The sequence below is a fragment of the Juglans regia genome, chromosome 1 (assembly GCF_001411555.2).
Source record: "Juglans regia cultivar Chandler chromosome 1, Walnut 2.0, whole genome shotgun sequence".
Taxonomy (NCBI): Eukaryota; Viridiplantae; Streptophyta; class Magnoliopsida; order Fagales; family Juglandaceae; genus Juglans; species Juglans regia.
Genome location: NC_049901.1, coordinates 26,391,246 through 26,412,738, shown reverse-complemented (window position 1 = coordinate 26,412,738; position 21,493 = coordinate 26,391,246). Strand labels below are relative to the sequence as shown.

At 37.1% G+C, this 21,493-nt stretch overlaps 1 protein-coding gene across 1 annotated transcript; it reads left to right on the top strand.

The window, feature by feature from the left end:
- Positions 1-919: 919 nt before the first annotated feature.
- LOC108981793 (ubiquitin-conjugating enzyme E2 35-like) lies at positions 920-15,653 on the top strand. Its single transcript, XM_018953046.2, has 8 exons — positions 920-1,232; positions 1,353-1,380; positions 3,465-3,551; positions 3,981-4,039; positions 14,263-14,304; positions 14,391-14,464; positions 14,685-14,782; positions 15,273-15,653. The coding sequence occupies exons 1-8, from the start codon at positions 1,197-1,199 to the stop codon at positions 15,308-15,310; spliced, it is 462 nt and encodes a 153-aa protein (XP_018808591.1). The 5' UTR covers positions 920-1,196; the 3' UTR covers positions 15,311-15,653.
- The last annotated feature ends 5,840 nt before the right edge of the window (positions 15,654-21,493 follow it).

Genomic DNA, 21,493 nt, shown 5'->3' with positions numbered 1-21,493 from the left:
CCAACTCTTTGCTACATTGGCAATGGACATCCTTTGGTTTACTAGGAACCAAGTCATTCATAACTCTTTTTCCCAACCATTGATCAATATACATTTCAAGAGTTTTCAAGTCCTGTAAAGAATACAAGCAAGCATGGATTTTGAAATAGCATCATGAAGAGACAATCTCTACATGAACGGCTTCCAGAAGGCTTCTTTTTGCTATCCTTTGATTTTGCAATCAGAAGCTATGGTAGTGTTGCAGCAGCAATCTACCAAACTAAAACCGGAACCCTAGTTGTTGTAAACATTGCATTTTTGCACAGCACAAATCCAAATGTAGGTGAAGTTGCAGCAGCCCTGTTAGTAATTCAAGAAGCACATGACAGATATCTAGGAAAAATTTTCATTCAAGGAAACTCAAAGCAGGTTGTTCAAGCCACAAAAAATGCAAAGCAACCTACAAATTGGAAAATGCAATCCATTATTAGGGACATCAAGCACCTTCTGAGCAATTTTGAAGATTGGAAAATTAAAAAATGTATCGATCTCAAAATCGATGTGCGCATAATATTGTGCAATGGGCTGCTTCCAACTATCTGTATCGAAGCATACCCCTCATTTCGATTCCTCAATGTCTTTTAAGTTTTTATAGTGGAAATGACCCTCCTTTCTTATTTGTATAATTACCTAAGAACTTATTATATTTCAGGTTATTATAATATCAATGAATAAATCTTGCTTAGGAAAAAAGAAAAAAGAAAAACGTGTGTATATAGTGTAAAGCATGTAAATAGATTGACTCCCTGAAAATGCGGTGTGAATGCCAAGTAGGAAGTTAGAACTTGACTTTTATATAATTAAATAGATAAATTTTAAAGTTCAATTTTTTTTCCATTTCCTTCGTGAAGGGGAGAGGTGTATGACTAGATTGCCGGAGCCAGCATAGCCTAAATCCACGTCAGTCGGGATCCAACAGATTTAAACGGTCAATAAAGTATGCAAACAAACAAATAATTGCAGTGCCTGCGCTGTAGCAAGCAGTAGGAAGAAGGGTTCGTAGAGGAAAGTATCAATATTTTAAGTCAAACGCCTTCATTATACCATTTCGCAACACCCACCTGCTGCGTTATATCTTCCCTGTTCTATGCGTCAAGCTCTCCCTCTCTCACACACACAGTCTCTCTCTCTCTCTCTCTAATTTTTCGAAAGGATCAATGGCTAACAGTAATCTACCCCGAAGAATTATTAAGGTTCACTTTCCGATCTTTGCCGTTCTGTCTCTCTCTATCTCTCTCTGTATGTTTGTACATACATAAATGCTCTTACACGCGGTTTTGATTTTGGTTCTACGTGATTTTGAAAATGGACAGGAAACCCAGCGGCTCCTCAGTGAACCAGGTCTCTCTCTCTCTCTCTCTCTATATATATATATATATATTATTTTAAATAATGTCTATTTTCTTATGTGTTTTGGGTCGCTGAATCTGAAATTCTACAATTTGGGTTGGTGGCTTTACTTCGACAGTGATGGTAATTTGGGTTTACACATAAATGCTATCGAAAACTATGCTTATCGTTGAAGAGTGCCTCTTGATTCGCTGTTTTGTTTCATTTGCTGGGGTGAGCCCCTGTCAAGGGAGAAGAAATGTAAACGACATTTATTTTCGTTTGTGAAGTCTTGATTAATATACGAAAATTGCAATACCTGGCTTGGAGAACGAATTAATTCCCGGTTTTGGTACGATTTCCCCTGGCTCTTCGTGGCCTGAGATTATTAGAAGATGTTTGTCCTGTGGTATTTTGACATGGGTAATGCTAGATACAGTCTTGAATTGTGGAATTCACGCCTACTTCCTTTGAAAAAAAAATGAGGTCCATCATTAAAAAAAAAATTTATTTTTTCATGTGGTCCCAGATTTACTTATTTTTTTCAAAAGGAGTGTGCGAGGTTGAACACCCAAAGATTGTAAATATCATTTCTCTTTTGACATCACATTTTATTTTGTTTTCTTTTCTCATAAGAATAGTAGATTATAGTGAGGCAGAGAATAGTAAGTGGCATATCAAGGACAGCGTTTGGGAAAACATGGTCACAGGTTTATTTCTTTGCATTTTGCCCCTACCCAAACATTGTAACATTTTCCATGTTTTCAAAACATGTTTCTGTGCTGATTTGGGATAGTATACCTCTCAAACAAGCAACAGAATATGCTAGAGTATGCTTGAATGTTAGACTATGGACAGAGTAACAGACACCAAAATCATCATTTTGCTGACAATATTATTTGACATGAGACTCAAGGTACATTTGGTATGCAAAAAAGATCCGTGGAATGGAATAACTATTCCTAATTCATCTATAGTTTGGGTAGCTTTTGATGACAAGGAAAAGATATCCCTAAAAAATGAGGATTACCTATTCCTCTAAAACAATCAGAGGAATAGCTATTCCTAGGGTATTAGAATAGGATTTAAAAAAAAAATCTTAAATTAAAATTAAAACACAAATTGTTGAAATACACCCACAGAAATGGCAGAAATAGATGAGAGGAAATGCACTTTTTACCCCCAATGACATCAGGAATGCCTAGGCCGCCCCCAATGATAGTCAAGGGTGGCTGGTCGCCATGTTGTATTTTTGAAAAAAATGGTTGAAAAATAAAAGAGGGGTATTTTTAGGAAAAGACTTTTGGATTTGGGTATTAAGTTACCTCGTATATGCCATCTTGTGTACTTGGGCTATGCCTATTCTTATTAATACAATCATTTACTTATATAAAAAAAGTATTTTAGAAAATGACATTGTATATTGCCACCAAACAAAGGCATAGGAATGGCATTCCTATTCTTTTGGGAACATTAATGGACATTCCCCTTACCAAACCCACCCTATGCCATCAGCCAAACCGCCTCAGATCAGGTGTGCCCAAAAGCTTATTTTGTTCTACTACTTTTTCAAACACTCTCTTTAGAATTTTTAGTATACCCAAAGTTCAATGTACTTGTTCGTATATATAGCAAAGCAAATGGAAAACAAACCACTTCATGCACTAATTACAGAGTAGGATGCCTGCCCTAATGCAATTTTATTTAAGCTTGTGTTGGGGTCACAATATCTTTCTATCCAGAAGATCATATGTATCAAGGTAACATCATTTGACTGGTTTGTAAGCAACCTATGTACCTTAGCAGTTTATTCAAATGAGTTCAGTTTAGGTAGTGGTACATTTGAATGCTGGAACTTCAATGCTCTAACAGCTCGAGTAAGCCTTCTTTAGTTGTTCTCATTAAATTAATTCTAATCAAGGGCTTACATGTACTTTAGCATGCTTTGTGAAATTTGTATGCAGTTCCCAGACATTTTAATGTTGGAGCTTTAATGTTCTCATGGCCCAATTAAGCATTCTTTAGTTATTCTTGTTAATGTAATTCCATTCAGAGGCTTACATGTATTAAGCATGCTTTGTGAAATTTGCATGCAGCTCCTGGAATAAGTGCCTCTCCTTCTGAGGACAACATGAGATATTTTAATGTTATGATTCTTGGTCCAGCTCAATCTCCTTACGAAGGTAATTAACATATGAAAAAGTAATCTTTTCTAGTAAGCTATTTAATGTCCAGCTCCTATTATGATTTTCTTCTTTTTTTTAATGTCCAGCTCCTGTTACTATATAATGTAAGCTATTTAGTAAGCTAAATATTTAATGTCCAGCTCCTGTTGAGATTTTCTTTTTTCTAGTACGCTATTTAATGTTTGAAAAAGTAAATCTTTTTTTTTACTTATGAGCTTCAGGGGTCAGAATAGTTATGATTGTCTCTTGTTCTGTGAATTCTTATGACACAAATAACATAACAGCTGATAGTATCCTCCAGAACTTTTTGGATCGTACAGAATTTAGGAAACTACGTAAATGGATTTGTTGTCGCTTGGTTTCTTGTATTAGTTTCTGTTTCACATACTGGTACATGGTGTAATATCATTTTTTATATATACATAGGTGGAGTTTTCAAGTTAGAATTGTTTCTATCTGAAGAGTACCCAATGGCAGCTCCCAAGGTAATATGATATTTAGATTTCTTTTCATGCTGTTTAATGCTATCTTTTTGAGCTTCTATAGTTGCTTGTCTTGTTTTTATGAAGGCATTCATTCGCCTTTTCTTGCTTAAGAGTTCAGATACTGTTATATCTGCTGTTTCAGGTGGTTGCCTGTTTGAAGAGAGGGCATATTTCTTAAATTGATTTTTGGCCCTCACGCCAAGGATTTAATGTAGGGTTTTTAAATTCTTTGGTCATCTAAAATAAGCAAAATGCTTGGTACACGGGGGTAATGGGAACAGTACATTCACTTTTCACAGGAACAGTAAATGTACATGTGAGGTAATCAAAATGCCTTAAATAATCTGAAAGTTTGGAATAATATCTGGAGTATGGATAAACTTGATAGGTTTTTCTGCCATGGATTTTTTCGTGCATGCTTATTCGTTAGCATGCTACATACAAGGTCAAGAAATGTTGGCTCAATGATTCAGTTACCAAAACAGTTAATAGGGTTTGAATGTCCATTTACACCATAAAACAGTGAAAATTGAGATTTTTGAGGCTTGCCAAAATAAAAATAAAAATAAGAAACAGAGAGAGATAATTGAGGCTTGTAAATTCATTCTGATGAATTACTAGTGTAGAAACATATGGGAAAAGATCATCATCTATTTCATTGATGTACAAACATATATATATACACTACATACAATTGACACTTATACCCTCACACACTTGTACTAATTACAAACATGTCATCTAACACTCCCCTTTAAGCTAGGGCATATATATCATATAAACGTAGCTTGAAACAAATAAGTTTTAACCAACTCCAACACAAAGACTTAGTAAACACATCTGTGAGTTGATCGGCATACTTCACAAAAGGTGTAGCAATGTCACCACTTAGTATCTTATCTCGAATGAAGTCACAATCAATCTCTATATGTTTAGTCCTTATGGAACACAAGATTAGAGGCAATATGCACTGTGGTTTGATTATCACAAAATAACTGAAGAGGGGTAGGAGCTGGAAACCCAATCTCATGAAGGAAGTGTTGCAACCATGTCAGCTCACTAGTAGTGTGAGTCATTGCCCTATATTCAGCTTTTGCACTAGACCGAGCTACTACTGCTTGTTTCTTACTCTTCCATATAACCCAGTTACCTCTTACAAAGGTATAATATCCAGTAGTCGATCTTCTATCTGAAGGGGATCCTGCCCAATCAGCATTTGAAAAGGCTTCAACCCTAAGATGTCCATTTGGTTGATACAGTAATCCAAAGCTAGGTGCTCGCATAAGATAACGAAGAATATGAATTATAACATCCTAATGTGAGACCTTAGGTGTTTGTAAAAATTGACTCAGTACATTCACTGCATAAGAGATGTTTGGTCTAATGATAGTGAGATGATTCAATTTCCCAACAAGTCTTTGATACCTACCTGGATCTCCAAACAACTTCATTTCCTCTTTCAAGAATTTACAATTTGGGTCCTGATAGGTCGTACACCCAACATGCCGGTTTCTTCCAAAAGATCAAGTACATATGTCCTTTGAGATAGGTTGATACCCTCTTTAGATCTACTAACTTCAATTCCATGGAAATATCTAAGTTTGACCAAGTCTTTTGTCTGAAACTGATCATGTAAACACTGTTTCAGCCTAGCAATTCCAGTAATTACAATGTTGTCCACATATACAACTAACAAAATGTGACTTGCATCACTATGTAGGTAAAATACTGAATGATCTGTTTGGCATCTATGGAGACCAAATGCCAATATAAATCAGAAAAATTCCCAAATTATGCTCGAGGAGATTGTTTCAAACCATATAATGGCTTTTTTAACTTGCATACAGTACCTCGATACTCCCCCTGAGCAACAAACCCAGCTGCATGCTCCATATCAACACTCGAACAGAGCAGATTTTGGCAATCGGGGAGAAAGTTTCCTCGTAATCAATGCCATATGTTTGAGTGTAACCCTTAGTAACCAAGCGGGCTTTCAGACGTTTTACAGAACCATCAAGATGAAATTTGATTGTATATACCCATTTACAGCCAACAGGTTGCTTATCAGGTGGTAGTGGAACAAGATCTCATGTCTCATTATGGTGAAGGGCATCCATTTCATCTTTCATAGCTGTCCTCCATCCCGAATTAGATAAAGCATCCTAAACTGTCTTAGGAACATAAAATTTTGAAAGTTGAGAGGTAAAACATGAGAATGAAGGAGATAAGACATGATATGAGACAAATGACTAATCGGATGTTGAGTCACACAAGATCGAGTACCTTTGCAGAGAACAATAGGTGGAGAGTTTGAAGTACTAGGCGTGTAAAAACTAACCGGAAAACCGGACCGGTCCGAAAATCTGGTCCGGGACCTGGTCCCTTAATTCCAAAAGCGACCGATTCTGGTTTTATGCTTTTTAGGACCGGACCGGACCGGTTCACTATATTATATATTTTTAATTGATGTTTTTAATATTATATATAATATTTTTTATATTATATAAATTATAATTATATAATATATGTAATTATATAAATTATAATTATATATAAGATAATGTTATAATTTATAATTTTATGTTATAATTTATAACATAAAATTTTAATCTTAAACATAAAAATTTATTTGATCATATGCTTTAAACATAAAATATATATATTAATAACATTTTATAGTAGTTTTTTTTTTTATTTTTTTTTTATAGCAGAATTTTTTTTTTTACATTACATATTTTTTTTATAAAGACTTTTGTAAATAGTAACAGATTTTTAATAAAACAGATTTTTTAAAACAGTTTTATTTTATTTTATTTATTGTTTATTTTTATAAACAGATTTTTTATGACAAATTTTTATTTTATTAAAATCGGAAAACCGGACCGGAATCAGTAAAACCGAAGGCACTGGTTTAGGAGGGTAACCGGTGCGTAATCGGTTTTCGAAAATGCAAAACCGTTGCATACCGGTTCGGTACTAAATTTTGTCCAAAACTGGACCGGACCGGACTGGTTCCGTCCCTATCGGAAGCCGCGAGCAACGCGAGTAAACCTGTAAAGGAATTGGGGTAGTGGGTGGAGGTGGAGGACCGACGACAAGAGGGGAAAGTGTAAGAGTAGGTAATGGTAGAGGATTATACTTAACACTCGAAGCCGTTTTGGAGAAATAGGTTGTGGAGTCAAAAAAGGTAACATCAACACTCGTGAAGTAGCGTCTAAGTACAGGACTATAATAACGATATCCTTTTAAAGTTCGAGAATAACTAACAAAAAAACACTTGGTAGAACGTGGATCAAGTTTATCAAAACCTGTGCCAAGGTTATGAACATAGCAAACACACCCAAAACTTTTTAGAGGAAGGGTAAATAGTGAAGATGAAGGAAACAAGATAGAGAAATGAGAGAAACTATCGAGAACTGATGAAGGCATACGGTTAATAAGGTGACAAGCAGTAAGAATACCATCACTCCAAAATCGTTTAAGAACATGCATGTGCAGTAAAAGTGCTCGGGTTACATCTAACAAATGACAATTTTTGCATTCAGCTACCCCATTCTGTTGGGGTGTATAAGAACATGAAGTTTGATGAAAAATTCTTTTGCTACTTAAGTAACAAATGCACTAGATATCTCCAGCATTATCAGAACACAAAATCTGAACCCTTTTGTTAAATTGAGTTTTAATTTCTTTCCAAAATACTTTGAATATGGAAAGAAGTTCAGATCTTGCCTTTATCAGAAACATAAGAGTAGTCATTAATAAATGTGACAAAATACTGAAATGTGTTTGATTCAATGTTGATTGGTCCCCATATATCAGAGTGAACCAATTCAAAAAGACTTGAGGCTCGTTTATCAACTCAAGGTATAAACGACACACGATGATGTTTACTAATTTGACACGCTTCACAAGGAAAGGGAGACACATTTCCTAGATTCCTAACCTGACGCTTCAAAAGGAAAAGAGAGGGGTGACCAAGACGACAATGCCATTCATAATAAGCAGATGATATGGATGTAAGGGCTCGAGGGGGTGACTGTTTAACAACAAGATAATACAAGCCACTAGCTTCATGCCCTGTACCAATCTTGTTTCCCGTCTTGAGATCCTGAAATACACATGAAGAGGGATAAAAGGTTACTGAACATTGAAGATTTTGGGTAATTTTACTGATGGACAGCAAACTAATGGGACAACTAGGAGCATATAGAATAGATGACAAGGATATAGAGTTAGTGAGCTTAGTGGATCCACTACCTATAACTTTAGCAAGAGTAACACTTTTTGGAGATGTTACAGTATCTAACTTAGATAAGACAGAGGACAGACCAGTCAAATGTTCATTCGCTCTTGAATCAATGAGCCACGGATCTTGAGTGGATGAGGCAAGACATGCGGATGCTAGACATAAGTGGGTAAGAGTAGCTGTGGAGGATGAAGTCCGTGTGTGACCCAAAAACAACTCATACTCATCCTTCAATATATTAATCATACCTGAGTTGGAGCTAGTTGACTGTGATGTAGCATCTTGGCAAACAGTCTAATTAGCAGACCTAGATGGTCTACCATGTAGATCCTAACAATAGTCTACCGAATGGTTAGTGCGACCATAGTGGGTGCACTTACGAGGCTCTCAACCTCGAGTGCGATTACATTTGGCATCACGTCTCCCACGTGTACCTCTACCACCTCGGCTTCCATGCCCACCAGGAGCAACATAAGAGGTAACCGCATCATATAACTGTGACTCAAATTTAGTTATCATATCTGAGAAACTCCATACAATATCACAACTGAACTTGGAGATTGAAACTCCACACAATGTCTGAGAAAAATCACAATTCAACTTGAAAAATCTTAGAAACGCAATCTAGAATGTAGATACTTAGCCCAAGTACTGGAAAAACAACTCGAATACCAAAATTTCGGTCCTGTATCGGTCTATATCGGCCGATATTGGGTCTGTATCGGCCTGAACCGGTCTAAACCGGGCTGTTTCAAGTCTAAACCGAGATGTTTCGGGCTGTATCAGCTGTGTTTCTGGTCTGGACCGGTACCGGTTTAAAAACTGAGCAGAAATAGGAATAAGTTATCCTAAACAAGGATAAGAATACCGTATATATGTTACCAAATAGGTGTTATTCCTGATAGGAATACACTTTTACTCTAGGTTTTGGCTATTCAAACTCAAGGATTGGATAGCTTATACCTGCAACCAAACACTTCGGGGCTTCAACCTTTTGCTGGCGACGGAGGCCCTTTCTGGCGGCAACGAGGATGCTGGTAACCACAGACAAGGCCGGTGAGTCCACCCCTAGTGCTCAGTACCGGAGAAGACGCTGGAGAGTGGCCGGAAACCACTTCAAACACGCTCGGTTGCCGACAACAAAAGGAAAATCGATTTGGGCGTGAACCACCATACACTACTTAGATCTATCCAATGTACACTACTCTCTGGTACCATGTAGGTTTATGGGAAAGATCATCATCTATTTCATTGATGTACAAACACATATATACACTACATACAATTGATAGTTATACCCTCACACACTTGTACTAATTACTAACATGTCCTCTAACAATTAGCAAGTGATGCAATTACTAGTAGTTTGAATCTTCATGCAGCCTATATATTTGATTCAGCAGATATAATCTTTAACCCTTTGTAACCATTTGCTGATAGGTCGAAAATATGATTTATATGAAACAGTTGATCTGAACTTAATTATTTCACATAGGCGGCTGATACACACCTTGTACTCTTTGTTTGGAAATGAAGAAAAAAATCCTGAGTTTTTCCCTGCTGTTGAGTGCAAGTTCAGACCATTAATTTTTATATATAAAGTCTCATCCAAAAATGAGGTCTTATCAAAATGATTACATAGACTTAACGATTATACCTGCTGCATTAAACGTCAGATAAAATAAAGTTACCATCTTGCGTTCTCATATAGGCCTTAATTGTTTCAATTAATAATGAGATCTGGAGGCTGGATTTACATTAGTTATAAGGTTTTCATATTAAATTTACTTGGAAGCCACTTTCCATCAAATAGAACATTCAGAGTTGTGAACACTATCTGTGTTATTGTACAGAGTGACAGATGGAGTTTTGTTAGACATACTATGCATAAAATCTTCCTTGGTGTGAAACTAATTGGTGGATTGAGCTGTCTTTTCCCTTCTGATATATCAATCGATTTAATACATTGTTAGCTCGGTAGAGGATCAAACATAAGCAGTAGGATTTTAAGTAGGGTTGAGCACTGACATAGTCGGGGTCAGATTTGAGTTTTTTTTGGGCTTTTTTTAGCTTCATATTTAGCCTATTTTTAAAGAAGAATTTTTTGTGGGCTTTCAAATTTTCGTTTTTCCAAAAATTAAAAACAAAAACTAAATCATTCACTACTAATTTACTTCTATACTAATTATCTAACTTATTTTTATACTAGATTTATACTATAGTGTCTAATTACATTTTTTCATACTATAGTATTATATATTATTTCTAGTGTCTAATTACATGTTTTTATACTATAGTATTATGTACTTATTATATTAGACTTGTTTCTATACTAGTATCTTATTTATTTCTATACTAGACATATTATAGTGTCTAATTACATGTTATTATACTATAGTATTACGTGTTATTTTATTATACTAGTCTCTAACTTATTTATAACTTATTTCTACACTAGACTTATTAATAGTGTCTAATTACATGTTATTATACTTTAGTAAATTAGTATTATGTGCCATTAACTTATTATGCTATACTTATTAGTTATTTCTATATTAGTGTCTAATTTATTTCTATACAAGACTTATACTATAGTGTTTAATTTCATGTTATTATACATTAGTATTACATGTTATTATACTTTAGTAAATTAGTATTTTGTATTATTAACTTATTATACTAGACTTATTTCAATAATAATATTTAACTTATTTCTATACTTGATTATGTGTGGTAATAATTCCATGATGTTTACATATAATAAACTATTATTAGTTTATTTACATTATATTATAAGTATATTATTTTATAATAATTAGCTCATACTAGTATATTATTGAATTTAACTATATAAGTTCTAGTTATATAACTATATAAATATACTAGTAGATATGATAACTATATAAATAAATACATATTTTTATAGCATATGTACAATATTGGAGTCAAAGTCGGAGTCGGATCGGATCAGAGTCGGAGTCAATCCAACGACACCTTCGACTCCGACTGAAAAAAAAAAAAATCCGACTCCGACTCCATTGTGTCAAAGTCAAAGCAGAGCAGGGGCGGAGTCGGATTCAGAGTCGGGTGAGTTAAAGATATATAAAATTTGTACTTATAAAAAAATATATATGAAATTTGTGTCGAAATATTCTTTTGGCATTTTCATGGACACGGTAATTCTTAGTTTCAACTGTTTCAATTCTTTGTACATCACTTACATTTTTTTATAAGTAAAAATATTATATATATCAATAGGAGTAACCAAGTACACTAGACCTATACAAGAAAACACCTAACCCATACTAGCTAGCCCTAGATGACCCAAAAAACCCATGAAATTAAAAATCTATCCAAAATACATCAAGTCCGAATTGGAATAAAATACACCTCCCCAACCCCCACCCCCCGTAAGACTAATACTCCACCTGAAACTCCCTCTATGAGGACATCTTCATAATGCCCGTCCTTTTGTCTTCCCTTGACTTAAGCTACCTCCCTTAATATCATAGTTGATTGCCTCATAAAGACGCTTTAACCCCTTACTTTTCTTAAAACTTGATTTGGTTTCAAGTGAGTGGTCCGCCTCTATCGCAGTGAGTAGTGTTTTAAATTGGTCTTCACATCCTCCGTATGAAAGCCCCATAATATGTTGAATCTTGTTAACCTTATGCAGAACCCAATCTGATGGTGAACTTGCTATGTTGTTTGTCGGAGGAAGAGAACCAGGGGAACAACATTATCCCCAGACACAGTTCCCAATTGCTCTCCAAACCCAAGACGTTCCTCCTCACAAAGCACCAACGATAAACCCAGAATTTCCTCCCTGCAGTATCCTGCATTCAAATCCCGAACCTCCTCAACAACTATATTGATGCTGTCCATTGTTGCTGTCACCATTAGAGATTCCTTCACCCTCCGGCATAGGTGTCATCGTTCCATCGACGGGAACATTGCTTGTAGGTGCTCCACCCCCCGACAACCCTTTATGTGCTTCTTTCAAAATACTCGAAACCCTAGAAGGACCTCCATCTTCAATTGAAAGTGAACCCTAGAAAAAGGTACCAACCCCAATTGCAACTGGTGACTGAGTGTAGTTAGACGGCAAATTGGCGTTAACAGTGATGTCGGCATTCGATGACCCTATCTGTGACGGCATCGAAGTGCCCTTTGCCGGTTCACTTGAGGCCTTCAAACTCGTATGATCTACCCCCCCTGAGCCCCATCGTCCGTTTTCAACCCACCACCCGAACCCAAGATCAGGTCCAACCCCTTATCTACATTAATTATAAGATCTCTCACATACTCCATAACTCCCGTCAATTGAGTTTTAATAGCACACAAGAGCCCCTCCACTTCTCCCACACTCAAACACCCGACCGAGGTAGCCATTCCACCTTGTACCACATGGTGCTGACCCTCCACTTCTCCCAATTTCACTTGACAGCCTTTGTCTCCTACAAGTGTCTTATCCTTTCCTTCCGCCGCGGAGCTATACTCGACTGGATTACCCGTTGGTGACCTCAACATCGAGGTGTACGAGGCACCTTTGATCCAGGAAGACCTTCCCACTGTCTTTCCATCAACGAACTTCCCTCTATTTGCATGCTTTAGAACAACGACTTTGGACCCAGTGACGCTTTGGATGGAATTCAGAAAACCTTTCCATCCGATGCCATTTCTGCTATTAGGAATCACTAACAAACCTTTCCTCCCATTCTGGAATTCTAAAAGTTGCAGAAAAATGCCCCTTGCGTTAATATGATGTTGAATGATGAGAACTCCATTACCCATCCTTAACTCCCTGAAGAATCCATCATGACAGATGAGTTCTAAACAATCCTCTATCCCCTTACCAACCCATGAGTTGCCATCCCACATAGGCACATGAACTTAGCTATCATTTTACTACATTTAGAGATGCGAAAGCTGTTTCCTCCCTCTTTCGTAAAAACGAAAGTTTTTGATTCCACCTTCAACCACCTCTCACCTTCCATCTGAAATGAATCCGCGTCACGCGTCATCATCCTCTGGTCCCAAATCATAGCATCATCTCCCAAAACATCAGCTCCTCTCACTTCGTCATCTCCGGCATCTCCCGAAACATGCAAATCTGATGTAGGTTTGCACCGGAAAAATCAAAGGAGTGGTTTCCTGAGAAAATCCAATTGCCGGAGTGCCTTCAGAAGAGTCACTCGAGCCCGACGGTATTGTTTGTGGTGGGGAGGCACAGATCCGACAGACGGTTTGTATGATCTCCTTGACGATTCTGAATCTCGTTGCCGGAGGGAGGACCGACATCGATGTGCCGTCAGAGGAGTCGTCGGAGTCCGTTAGTCTTGTTTGTGTCGGGGAGGCACAGGTACGACGGTCGACTACGCCTCCGAGAAACTCCTTAACATCCGAGAAACTTGAGAAATTCAAGGCTGCCAAAGGAGATCGCCAGAGGGAGGACCGACGCCAGAAGTGCCCTTAGCAGAAATGCCGGAGTCCATCGGCCTTGTCTATGGTGGTGGTGGGGTGTCTTAGGTGAAGGGTTACGCCGGTCAATGCCTTAGGTGAAGGGTGACGGTGGGGTTAGCTTTAGGGTTCTCTCTCTCACTCAGTTACGCAGGCCTCCCTTGAATGACAAACTGCACTACCTAAATTAAAGCAGCCTACATCGCTTACATAACAATGTATCCATTTAAATTTCAAGATATTTGTGTTGTAATGTTTTTATTATTTTCTATACACAAAATATAAGAAAATAGCATAGCTACTAATATTGCATTCTGTTTAAATGCATGGTTGAATAAGTGATCTTTTTTTCCTTTCCCATGCTCCTCAAGCGTGTTCTGTTATATTTGAAGAACCTTTTCAAAGAAGTTTAGTTTCTTTTGTTTTTTCCTTGCAATATTTAGATGAGTTTTTTGTTCTCAATCTTGTTGCCTTTGCACTTATTTTTGTTTCTGTTAACTGCACTTTTTCCTGACAGGTTCGGTTCCTGACCAAAATATATCATCCTAATATTGATAAGGTAAGTAGTATCTGCTTCTTTTGCTCCTTTCCCTTGCTTGAAATTTGAGGTTTCTTCTTTCTGGATATAAAGAATGTTTATATCAGCTTGGACGGATATGCCTTGATATTCTTAAAGACAAATGGAGTCCAGCCCTCCAAATCCGAACAGTATTGCTGAGGTGATTTCGTGCATCCCCAATAATTTATTGATTTGGAAATCATCTTCTAGCGAGAAGAAAAAAAAAGTATAGGATAGATTTAATATAAACCATGTGGAAATAGAAAGGTAAATAGGAAAGCATGGATAATTTAAATGATGGGATCTTGGGTCGTGAAATGATATTTAAAGCAAAGCGAGATGACTTTACTGACAAGTTGTTACATGATTTACTGGATCAGCATCCAAGCTCTTTTAAGTGCTCCAAACCCTGATGATCCCCTTTCCGAGAACATTGCAAAGCATTGGAAGACAAATGAAACTGAAGCTGTTGAGACAGGTAATATTTAATTATTTGTAGTTGGCTACTACCAAGATGCTAGCATGAGACCTAAAATATCTACATCTTCAATACGATCTACCTTTTATCACTTGTTTTCATTTTATTATGTAGAGCCTAAATTGTTGCTTATTTTCACTATAAGATTATTTTTTTCCTTTTTTTTCACTATAAGATAATTAATCTGATGTAACCCCTAGGGGTTGGCTCAAGTGGTAAAGGCCAATCCCCTTGGGTGAGAACAATCTGTCGGGGTCATCGGATTGGGAGATTTTTTCCTTGAATTACCCAAGGTGCACTTGCGGGAAACTCCTTGCTGAGGGCCTGTGCACTCTCGGGATTAATCGGGACATTGTTCCTAGACACCCGGTGCCAATAAAAAAAAAAGATAATTAATCTGATGTGGTGGAAATTATTTCAGTTGGATTTACAAGCATTTGTCATTCATGTCATTACTAATTACTAGCCCCTGTTGGTTGGAAACTTGCAGCGAAGGAATGGACTCGTTTATATGCAACCGGAGCTTGATTTTGCTTGGAAGATCAATTTCTAAGTGTATGTTAAAACTATAACATGAAGGATATGACTTGTGAATTGATCTATGATTGTAGAAAACTTCAAAGAAGCCATCTTCAGGATAAAGGAAAGATGAATATTGTGAAGCAGGTCATCATCTGATGGTCATCTTAATAAAACTACATAGGACTTGAGGAAAAAAGAAAAAAGAAGAAAAGGGCTTCACGGTTGCATGATTATATTGAAGTTTGATATCAATTTTCTGCTTATGACGTTCTTAATATGGAACGTTTTGATCAACCCAATTATTCAAAATTTTTATGGGTGCTGCATATGAGATATGAATAGTTTTGGCTCCTCTCTCTCTTCTTCATACAACTTTCTTAAAAAATTATGGAGGTTGAATACGAGTCAGGAATATGATTTCCTTTATATCTTCAGAGATCAGGAAGCTTTCCCAGTGTTGAAACAGGGGCAAAGATTGCTTTTTTTTTTTTTTTCTTATTTTGCGTTCACGACCTTTGCAAAGATGTGCTAAACCAAGTTTTCATTATGGGGACAATAGTTGAAATCTGACGGGGATATGTTTTGACTTGTATTCCTATTGTAGATCATCATTTTTTATTTCTTATGAAGTGGCATAGTTACATTGGTTCGTAATAAAATGAATTATAAAGTAATTATAAAAAGGTTGTAAATGTATCATTGTTCTAAAAGGAATTCTTAGTCTATGAAGTGCTAGACAATCTTGTATAAATGCAAATTAAAGCAAATCTCTAATTTCTTTTTTTTTTTTTTTTTTTTTTTTAAACTTTGACCTTCAAGGGACCTAATATCTCTTTGATTACCTCTTATAAATAGATGTGGGGTTGGCGAACCTTTTGCTCAACGTTGAAGTAAAAAGAAGGTGCATACGTGTCTAATCTAGCCTAACGAAATCAAACACAACTAGCTATTTAGTTCAAAACTGCAATCGCTTATTCTCATATGCTCGGTCGGAGATATGAGAGAATTTCCTGCCCGGTTAGGTGCGATCGGAGCATGCTTTGATGGTAGAACCTGTCGGAATGAGGCCTATTGATTTGTACAGAATAGAGATTTGTTGCATCTCCTACATCTCCACGGGGCATCTTCATATAAGTTTATTAGTCAATACAAGTCTATATGGCAATAATCGAATACACGTCTAATTCTTCCATACACCACATTTATAGCAATACTGATACCAATGGATGATTGAACTCTCCTAAAAGAAAATGGATTATTAGAGATTGAGTTGAACTATTGATTAGTCCATTTGTTTGAATTCGAAACTTCACCGCGTAAGCCCCATAGGCATACATTTGTGTTACGACATTATCAACTCTAATCATAAAAAAGGCATAGGACTGCAATGACGGTGGAAGTCTGAGATTATTTAGACTTATGTATAGTTACTCCTATGGGTTCAAATGATGAGAATCTAATCGACCATAGCAAGATCTAAAAGTTCAGGGGTTGGAAACTTAGAAGGCCAAATGCCTTTGCTCTATATGATTGTGGTGAACTGATAATCTATTAGAGTAGTGTTACATATATTTATAATTTTACTTACAATTTTATGTATAAGACATATTTTATCAATTTTCTTTTTAGATTCAAATTTAGATTTTTAAATTTTATAATCTTCAGCATATCAATAGCTGACATGTCAATATGTATTGTTATGTAAGTAAATTTGTAAGTACAAATAACATTTCCCAATTGAGAAAGTGGCACTTAAGGGTTCTAATTTCTTGTGAGTAGAGAACACGTTTGGGATCTATAGTGCTAGAGCGATTGGGAATGGAGGACAACCTATCCTTTGTTGGAAGGTCATTCCAAACAATTTTCTAAAGGAAACGGCTTGAGCATTTTATGAGATTTTATGGGGAGGGGGGGATGATGTCCAATGTAACAATCTTAAAGGTTGATTTAAGACGGATGATTAAGATTTTAAGGATAAATATTTAAGAAAAATCCCGCCTAGTGATGTTCTCAAAATGAATGTATGTCCTATGTACGTAAGGTACGTATGAAGTGATGAATGCATAAATGAAAACCTATATTAGTATATTTTTACTGTATGAAGTAGTGCTTATTGAGTATTCGACTTATTTTCATTTTTATGTATGCCCCTCCCCCCTTAGGAACTAAATGAGTAGAACACGTCAGGACAGACACGGCCTAAGGAGAAGAGCACGAAAGTCTAGGCATAAGAGTTTTAAATGTATGAGAGGCCTTTAATTTAAGTTTGCTGTTTTCCGCTGTAAACCTCTTTTATTATCGAAACACGTTTTATTTTATAATGTGGAGTCTTGCACCCTGGGTATGGAAGTAAAAAGTTTTAAAAAGATTAGTAACTCTCGTCTTCTTTTCTAATATCAATTTTCTAACAAATCTCACCACAAGGACGGGGTGTTACATTTATGCATAGAACCAAGAAATAAATCAAGTCTAATATGATGATGTCCTCTTCCTCTTCCTGAAGAGGTCGACATGCCTCTCTTTATGGCTTGTGAAGAGAAGAAGGAGAGAAAGAAGATGAGACCTAGGGTTTTTCCTATGTGTGCGTAAATACTAATTGACGGGTTAAACCTAAACTTTCACCCACCCGCTTCTTAAAAACTTAAAACACTTCGTCCACTTACCCTATTGGGACGGGCAAGTTGCCTGCCCATTGCCCAACAGGCTTAGGGGTTTGGGAGGGCAAGCCAATTGACCCACCGACCACTCTAATTCCTTTGCAAAGAGTAAATGTGAGATGAAGGGACTTCATTTGCTTCATCTACAGGGCTTAATACCTTTGAAGTGGACTAGGGATTTGTCTTTTAAGATGTGTCATGAGAGTGCTTCCATATGATAATGAATAGAAAAAGGTGAAAAAGGGATTGCATTGTCTGAGCCCTCAGGTTCATTGTCTAAATAGATGAAATACCATGAAATTCCACTACTTCATTGTCTAAATATATCGTCAAAGCTCTCTCTACAAATGCAATTTCACCTAAATAGGGAAAGAGGGAGAGATTAGAGAATGGAATTCAATTTTCACCTTTATTTTCCTCTAAACAAGAGTTCGTTGAAACTAATCACAAGAATATAAGAGGAAGGTGTGGAGACAAAAACTCTATTACGTACATATGATGCAATGCGGGAAGGCAAAAATAAATGGGCAGTGAATCCAAAGAGTTGGAGGACTTGAGCCCATATTCCATAGTTGAGTTAAGAAGAGGACCGTTATAGAAGCAATTTTATAATCCCGCCGGCGGACTCTGAGAATGTGGTTTGGGCCACAGTTAGAAAAGTGACATATCTATTTAATTATATAAAAGTTAAGTTAAAACTTGCTTACTTGGCATTTGTCCCGTATGAATCGGCTTAAAACCGTTTATTTGCACTTCAAGATGCTTATTCAAACTGAAAAATAGGGCAAGAAAAAAAAACTGTTTATTTTCAGCCGTATATTGTTCCCATGAAAAATTGTGTTTACTTCCTTGCAATGTTTCGGCCAAAACTGGAAGTATCGTGATGTTTTCTTCCTTGCAACGTTTCATGCTTCACTGATACAAAATGGACCCCATTTTTGGCTTTTAAAACAGCCTGCGGCAAAACTATCTGAAAGCCATGTCGACAGGATTCTCTTGATCATCATTTCTTTCTGCCGTTCAAACAAGCCGTCAGAACTTGTGTTCTATCCAAGCGTTAGCATCATATATAGCGTGAAACAAAGAACATAGACTTTGATGAGAAGTTCTTTGTTGGATTTGGTGAATCCCATGAAAGTCAACAAAAACTCGGAGACAGATTTTTATAAATTTTGCATGATAATGGATGGAGAACTATCAAGAAACCAACGTAAATAAGTTTTGGCTCTCATATCAGGCCTTCATCCGTGATGGATTTTGAATTTCACATGTCCAAATAGTTCCTCCTATCTATATATCTTCCCTTCTGCCAACTCCTCAAAATATAGTCCCTATTTCCATAAATTAAATAGAGCACCCGATAGAGCCTTACACAGAAAAATCGAGAAACCCAACAAGGCCACAGTAGCAATCTCTCTTCAAACCGGAACTGTTACACGCCCAAAATGCCTAAGTGTAGTAGGGCTACGTAAGTTAGGGAATTACTTTTATTGTTAAAGGGTATTATCGTTTATGCATGTTTTTTTAATTTAGTTGGGCTAGACTACGTCAATGGGCTGTTATAGTTCATGGGCCATGATTTGTTAAGTGGGTTGTTATTTGTTAACGCACTAGTCCGTGCGAAGTGGGTAAGTTATTTCCTAATTAATAGCCAGTTTGTAAACTCCTATTAAAGGCTAGCATATTATGAAAGAAGATGATCATTAATTTGAATTTCATCTTGCCGTGTGCAACCGAGTGCCTGGCTACTCGAATTGCCATAATTTACCTGAAATAATTTCCTGGACCACAACAAATTGGTCTCAAAGTCGCGTTCCTGTGACATGGCTGAGGGAACACGGCTATCACATTTATTTGAAACAGTAAACAATTTACAAGGGGTAACCGCTACACTAAAGGAAGAGCAATCCAGGCATGAAATGCTAGTAGAAGGTATGCTGCAGCAACTCAATAATTTGGCATCAAGCTATGACAGCTTGGTACAAATTATGACTAAACTCAGTTCAGGGGAAAGGACTTCTAACAATGTAAAAGTAAATGCTAATCCTATGTTTGATGGACACGGGGGAATCCATGATTGATCACTTTGATTGGATTTTCCTCGCTTCGATGGGGGAGATCCCAGCTAATGGATCTTGAAGGCGCAGCAGTTCTTCAATTGTTTTGAGACTCTGGAGGATGACCACAAGTTGGAATTACTTCTTTTCACATGGAAGGGAAGGCGCTGACTTGGTATTATTGGCTGAAAGAATCAAGCCCAGTGACAAAATGGGGTGACTTCTTGGAGGCTCTCCGCACCAGATTCAGGCCTTCGGCATACGGGGATCCAATGGGTGAATTCACCAAATTGAGGTAGACAGGGAGAGTAGAGGATTACCGAACAACTTTTGAGAACCTATCTAACAAAATAAGTGGGGTAAGTGAAGAGTTTCGTATAAGTACTTTTCTAAGTGGTTTAAAAGATGAATTGCGAATTATTGTTACTATGTTCAAACCAAATACTCTTGCTGCTACTTTTGGTTTGGCTCGGCTACAAGAAGAAGTGACCAAAAAACAGTACCCTTATCGAAACACCTAAGCCCAAAATAGCCCTTATGCACCCTTATTCAAGTCCACTCCTCTCAGATTACTTGGACAAAATCCCATACCCAGCTTACCAGCCCCAAATCTAGTACTTAGACTTCCAGCCCCCCAAAACCCCCACCATTCCAGAGAAGAAACCCTTATCCCATAAAGCATATAAGTCATACGTGTGTAATACCCTGTATTTTAGCGTATTTATTTATTTTATGTGGAAGATTATTTATTTATTTATTTTTAATTAATTTAAATATTATTGTTCTTGTTTTAAAATTTATCAAATTTTCTCGTTGGATTTATTTTATAATTCTTAGGTTGTGAAATTTACTTTGATGTGCTTTGGTGATATTAATTAGTGTTTGTTTTTAAATTTACACTTTGCTTTAGTGAATAATTTTATTGTTGGACTTTAATTATTATTTTATTTATTTATTTTACTGTCCCACGCACAGCACTACCCAGGCACGTCTTTCTCTTTTCTAACTTTAGGATTTTTCTGATCACCCATATAGATGCACACTTTCATCCTAGACCTTCGAAAACTACCTTGTGCCATCGCCGCCACCAGCCTCCAGAGTTCACCATCGTGCAGCCCCTCCTAGTTCGATGCCAACCTCCATCTCCACGCACGTAAAACTGACGACGTTAGCATCCTTCACCAAGGCTCAATGCCTCATTGTGTGCCATCATGTCTATCTCGGCCTCAGCCGCAGCAGCATGCCATTACCGTGAGAGCGTCCCGCTCATACAAGGAGGTCAGCAACCGTGGGCAACCATTGCACCACGAGAGACTCTGAGCACTCGGAACGCACGGCAAGAGACTCGCCCGCGCACGGCCAAAAGCCAACCTGCATCTTCACGGTTTTACCTAACCGTCTCCTGGAAAACGTAGCCTCCCAAGGAAGTCAAGTCGCCGCATGCTCCTCCTCAACGCTGCCATACGCCGCCACCG